Source organism: Macrosteles quadrilineatus, unplaced genomic scaffold (assembly GCF_028750875.1).
Source record: "Macrosteles quadrilineatus isolate MER2022 unplaced genomic scaffold, UCM_ALF_1.0 Scaffold_7__1_contigs__length_78375512, whole genome shotgun sequence".
NCBI lineage: Eukaryota > Metazoa > Arthropoda > Insecta > Hemiptera > Cicadellidae > Macrosteles > Macrosteles quadrilineatus.
Genome location: NW_026542600.1, coordinates 58,054,656 through 58,060,912, shown reverse-complemented (window position 1 = coordinate 58,060,912; position 6,257 = coordinate 58,054,656). Strand labels below are relative to the sequence as shown.

At 40.0% G+C, this 6,257-nt stretch overlaps 1 protein-coding gene across 1 annotated transcript; it reads left to right on the top strand.

The window, feature by feature from the left end:
- The first annotated feature begins 2,796 nt into the window (after positions 1-2,796).
- Positions 2,797-5,424, top strand: LOC128999024 (uncharacterized). Its single transcript, XM_054425380.1, has one exon. It carries the CDS (start codon positions 2,797-2,799, stop codon positions 5,422-5,424), a length of 2,628 nt encoding a protein of 875 aa, XP_054281355.1.
- Positions 5,425-6,257: the final 833 nt, after the last annotated feature.

Genomic DNA, 6,257 nt, shown 5'->3' with positions numbered 1-6,257 from the left:
CATACACAACCAACTGCTAGGAAGAAACATTATTCAAATTAGCCATCATTCCAACATTACATAACATCTATGAAATGTTTATTTAACGTTCAACAATTGGTGGCCTTTAGAAAGGCCGTTTTTTGTTCTCAATGGTAAAGTTCTGCTTAACCCTTCTTCTAGCCGGTTTTAACGTTGGATACGGGAATTATCATTTGTTTTGCCATTCTTATGGACTGTAGTATATATAGTAAATAAGACTCAGCAAATATTGTAAATGTGTTTGGTAAGGATCGAACCCGTGAACCTCTGGCTCAAGTCCAAGTGTATATGACTGTGGCGACAACCACATACACAGCCAGAAACATTATTCAGATTAACCACAATTCCAAGTCCAAGTCCAAGTGTATATGATTGTGGCGACTAGCGCCACGTCTGGGGGAAGTGCCTGCTCGCTGGGAGCATATACTTCCGGTCTGCTGTGGGTCCAAGCCCTGGTAGCTCAGCTACCTGTAGACGTCAACGTCGTTCTGGGAGTTAGTCGTCGATCCGGGGGCGGAGCTGCGGAACATCCTCAGCGAACAATACCTGGAATCTATGAAATGTTAATTTAATGTCCAACAATTGGTGGCCTTTAGAAAGGCCGTTTTTTGTTCTCTATGGTAAAGTTTTGCTTAAGCCTTCTTCAAGCCGGTTTTAACAGGGGATACGGAAATTATCATTTGTTTCGTCATTGTTACGGACTGCAGCTTAAAGGTACATGTAAGTAAGAATTAAAAAAATATATATTTTTTTATATGCTCTGTAAGTTAAGGTTGTCATTTACCGCTGTAGCTGCAATTCTGCCAATTCCTGACAACTATCTATCTATTATTTACATTTAAATTTCTCTATCTAAAAATACATAATGTCTAAGAAGAATTGATGCCCTTTATAAAGGCCGTTTTTTATGCTGGTTGGTAAAGTTTTGTTTAATGGCTTTTACTCCTATCTATTATTTACATTAATCTAAAAAGTATTTACAAACATTATATTTTTCAAAATTTCTACTTCTTCTTCTTCATCATCATTACTGTTCTTGTTCATTCTTGTTCATCATCATCATCATACTTGTTCGACGAAAACAAGGAAGTGTTAATGGTGTGTCTGGTTGCTGATTGGTTGTAATAAGCTTGTACCTGATTGGTCATAAATAGGTGATCTGTTGTGTGATTGGCCAATTTTTGCTATTTAAGCTTTCCAGTACTAATTTTCTTTCACTTTGCTTTTGGCAGTTGAACGTGTTGGACGTGTGCTCTTGTGTTTGACGTTTTGAGGTTATGTTTGCAAGTTTTTTCTTGTGTTAATTTTGGTCTGATTATTTATTGTGTAGTACATCAGTTTTATAGTAAGTGAATCAGTTTTATAGTACATCAGTTTTATAGTAAGTGAACATTGTTTCTTTTGTGTAACGTGTTGTGCAATCGGTGTGTTATATTAAGCTTTGTGAGCGCGCAGCTGTGCCCCCACCACATCTTGTGTCTCTGTGTTGTGTAATCCGTGTGCTATACTTAGCTTTGTGCGCGCGCAGACTGTGCCCCCACTAGAACTAGCGTATCTGTGTCCCTTTCACTTTCCTCTAGGTATTTGACGACGATGGATGTAAGTATGGCTGATAATGTATCTGATGAAGTAGTTGAACCCGTTAAAGTAGTTGAGCCTGTTACTTTGATTAGTACTGATCAAACTTATGTAAAAAAATTTAGATTGTATGGAAGTAAAACAGTATTTAAATTCACTAATCCGCCTCCAGAGACTAATGAGATTGATTGGTTGAGACAAGGGTTTGCGCAAATTGTAAATAGTATGAAAGAGCAAGCATTTGAAAATGATCAACTTGGGTTTACTCTACAAAGTCTTAACTTGAAATCAAAAGCACCGGGCTATGTAAATTTTCGCCCTGCTAGTGAAATTGATGAAAATGTTTTGTGGCAAATCTTTGGTGGTATTGTGCAATCAAACTCTGAAACTATAAAGTCTACTGACACCTTTAAAGTGGAATGCACTAGAATTAACCTTCCTGTAGGTTCTGGGAAAGTAAGGCCTGGGTTTTACAATACGTTTGACGAGGAATGCAAGTCAAGACGGGGAATTGTTGTCATTAATAATAAAGATAAATTGTGTTTGCCCCGTGCAATTGTAGTGGCTATGGCCAATGTAACTAAAGATCCTGACTATAAAGCTGTGAGGCAAGATAAGGCAAATAGGCAAACAATCAGGGCTCAGGAACTTGTGCGTCGAGCTAGGGTTGAAATGCCAGAGGGTGGAGCTGGGATCCCGGAGCTTGAAAAATTTCAGGGGTTTTTAAGGGACTACAAAATTGTTGTGTACAACTATGACAGGAAAGGACGTGATGTGTACTTTGAGAGAAATGTAGAAAATGCAAAATTCACACTAAATTTACTTTTTTATAATGGACACTACAATGTGATTAATAGTTTGACTGCTGCTTTTGTTTGTACATATTTTTGTGAAGCTTGTCATGTACCCTATGATCACAAAGGAGCCCACCGCTGCTCAAACATTTGTCCGCAGTGTCAGACCATCTCACCACCTTGTGTAGGGGAGAGTGGTGGTGTTTTGTGCCCTAAATGTAACATGACTTATAAAAATCAGAGATGTTTTATTGCGCATCAAGCTGACAGATGTAAAAATGTAAAGAAATGTCTTGACTGTGGGAAATTGGTTTGGATTAGAGAACGGTCCAAGCCTCATAAATGTGGCGAAGTATATTGTAAACCTTGTAGTTCATTTGAAGACCCTAACCACAAATGCTACATGAAACCTGACACAAGAAAGCTTAAATCTAAAGATTTTCTGTTTATTTTCTTTGACTTGGAAACCCGCCAAGATGAGTCCCTGCCCTCAGATCCCGAGTCTAAATTGCATAAAGTAAACTTGTGTGTGTCACAACAGTTTTGCTATCAGTGTATTGAGGTAAAATTTTGTATGGCTTGTAAAAATCGTACGCGAGTGTTTAGTTTTGAACCAGTCACTCAGTTCATGGACTATGTGATGCAAGTCCGTAAACATTTCAAAGATGTTTGTGTCATTGCACACAATGGGCAGGGCTTTGATTTCCAATTTTTGCTCAAGTATGTGCTGGAGGATACAAAGTTCACTCCGAAACTTGTGATGCGGGGAACTAAGGTCATTTTGATGGAGATTGACAATGTGAGGTTTGTTGATTCACTTAGTTATTTCCCTATGCCTCTAGCTTCGCTGCCCAAAGCCTTTGATTTGCCCCCGGAAAAGAAGAAAGGCTATTTCCCCCACCTTTTCAACACCCTAGACAACCAAAATTATGTGGGCCCTATGCCGGCAAAGGAGTTTTACTGTCCAGAATCTATGTTTGAAAAATCACAAAAAGATTTTGAAAATTGGTACAATGATCAGGTTGAAAATCACGTTACATTTGACTTTAAAAAAGAAATCCTCGAGTATTGTATGTCTGATGTTGATATCTTGGCCCAAGCTTGCTTAAAGTTCCGTTCAATTTTCCTGGAAGAGTGTAATGTTGATCCGTTTCTCGAGGCTGTGACCATTGCCAGTGCTTGTAACTTGGCTTTTCGCAGGAACTTTTTGAAGAAAAATACTATTGGCATCGTTCCTAAAAATGGCTATAGGCTTACAGACGCTCAATCGGCCATTGCGTTACAGTGGCTATCATGGGAAGAGGAGAAACGCGGAGTTAGAATAGAACACGCTGGTCGTGGAAAAGAAGTTAAGATCAATGGAATGAAAGTTGATGGGTATGACGGTCAAAATATTTATGAATTTCAAGGCTGCTATTGGCACGGATGCCCTAAATGCTTTCCCTATGACCGTGAACTTGCTTTGAAAGAGGACCCCTCTGACTCACTTCACTTGCGATATGAACGGACCAAATCAAAAATAGCAAAGTTGGGTGATAACGTTGTACAAATGTGGGAATGTGAGTTTAGACAGTTAAAAAAGACAGAAAACCTAAAACATCTAGACAAGTTGCCGATCCTCAACAATTTACCCCTGAATCCGAGGCAAGCATTTTTCGGTGGTAGAACCGGGAACGCCAAAACTTACCACAAGTGTGTGGAGGGAGAAACCATTGAGTACGTTGATATATGCTCACTTTACCCTTGGGTATGTAAATATGGCAAGTACCCTGTGGGCCATCCAACGATCTATGTAGGTGACAGGGAATGTAGAGAGAGAGGTCTCAATGTTGAGGGTCTATTAAAGTGCAAAGTACTACCACCACGTGATCTTTACCATCCTGTGCTCCCGGCCAAAATGAATGACAAGTTAATGTTTGTTTTGTGCGCGACTTGTGGAGACGGTCAGATTCAAAGTGATTGCGACCACGAATGTGGTGACAGAGCACTAATTGGGACATGGACCATGGACGAGATTCGAAAAGCTGTAGAAAAGGGTTATGTTGTACTCGACATGTATGAACTGTGGGAGTATAAGGTAGCCACCTATGAAAACGGTGGGTTGTTTACTGACTTTATAAATAAATTTCTAAAAATGAAACAGGAAGCGTCTGGGTTCCCTAGCTGGTGTGAAACAGAGGAGAATAAGGATCAGTACATTAAGGATTATTTTAAAAAAGAGGGTGTCCAACTGGAAAAAGACAAAATTATCAAGAATGGTGGTTTGAGGTCATTGGCTAAACTGATGTTGAACTCTTTTTGGGGGAAATTTGGACAGCGGGAAAACCAGACTAAAGCTACAATTGTCAGGGACCCAAAAACACTTTTCAAAATGTTAACTAGCCCTGAAATAGATGTAAATAAAGTACAGATTGTCAATGAAGAGGTTCTTGTTGTTAGTTGGGAGTATATTGATGAGGTTGGGGAGCCATTGCAAAATGTAAATGTTGTGGTGGCAGCTTACACCACTGCCCAAGCGAGATTGAAGCTCTATGAGCATCTAGATGCCCTGGGCGGTCAGGTATTGTATTACGATACTGATTCTGTACTATATGTATATAAGGGTGGATTGTACAGAGTTCCTACGGGAGATTATCTAGGGGAAATGACCGATGAGTTGGCCGAGTATGGACCAGGTTCATACATAGTAGAGTTTGTATCCGGAGGGCCTAAAACCTATGCATATCTTGTGTGGTCGACTAACAAACAAAAATTGATTCCCGTATGTAAAGTAAAAGGGCTCACATTAAACATGAAAACTTCTAAAAAAATTGGATTTGACAGTTTGAAAGAGATGGTTCTTGGTGATGCTGCACAAACAATGGACATTGAGGAAAATAGAATCAGACGAACAAAGGATAGGAATATAGTTACAATCAGTGAAGTCAAACAGTTTAAAATTACGGGACCAAAGAGGAAACATAGTAGCAATTATGATACACTTCCATATGGGTTTAAAATGCAAAAAACTCACCAAAATCTCAACTCCTGAATCATCACTATCTTTCACGTACTCCCAGTCCCCAACATCCACCTCGTTCTAGCCATTCCACCCTCATTGCTACCAATTAAACCCAAATACCGAATCTGTGTCTTCGTCTTCTTTTTCTTCGCTTAAATTTAAAAATTAACAAATCCTACACCATAAATAATTTTGAATGAAATCATTTACAACCAACACTAGAGAGATCATGTTGGACACTGAACACATGTTGCACATGCTGCACATGTGTAGCGCTCCCCTCTCCACTATCGCTACATGCCTTAATGGCGGCATACGCAGTTTTTCTTGGCGGTAACGGTGGTGGCCTTAGATCCAGGGGTTGAAGTTCTTCGTATATTGGCTCCACCGGCTCGCGTTTGATGGAAAACACCCAGCCGAAACATAATGCGAAGCACATGGTGACTGAGATCCAACTGGAGTGGGGCTATTTTTAAATCTGTTTGTACATTGAGGCGCTCAAATCTGGAGGGACTTGGGCTACTCCTTGTGCATGTGTGAATGCTATTGGTCACTGGCGCGGCCGACTAAAAAGCCATAAACCATGAGTGAATGTTGGTCACTGGCACGGCTGACTAAAAAGCCTGTAAACCATGTGTGAAGGTCACTGGCGCGGCTGACTAAAAGGCCCGTAAACCACGTGTGGAGGGGTAAGTGTCATTCCACTTGGAACCTTTACACCACCATGTTGTCCCTACTCGAGTTTTCAGCTAGAACGATTACTGATAATCTGTTTCTTTTAAATACTGTAAAGCAAGCAGCAATCCCACCTATGATTAAAGATTAAATATTCTATTACCACCATGAAAACTGCGGCTATGTCT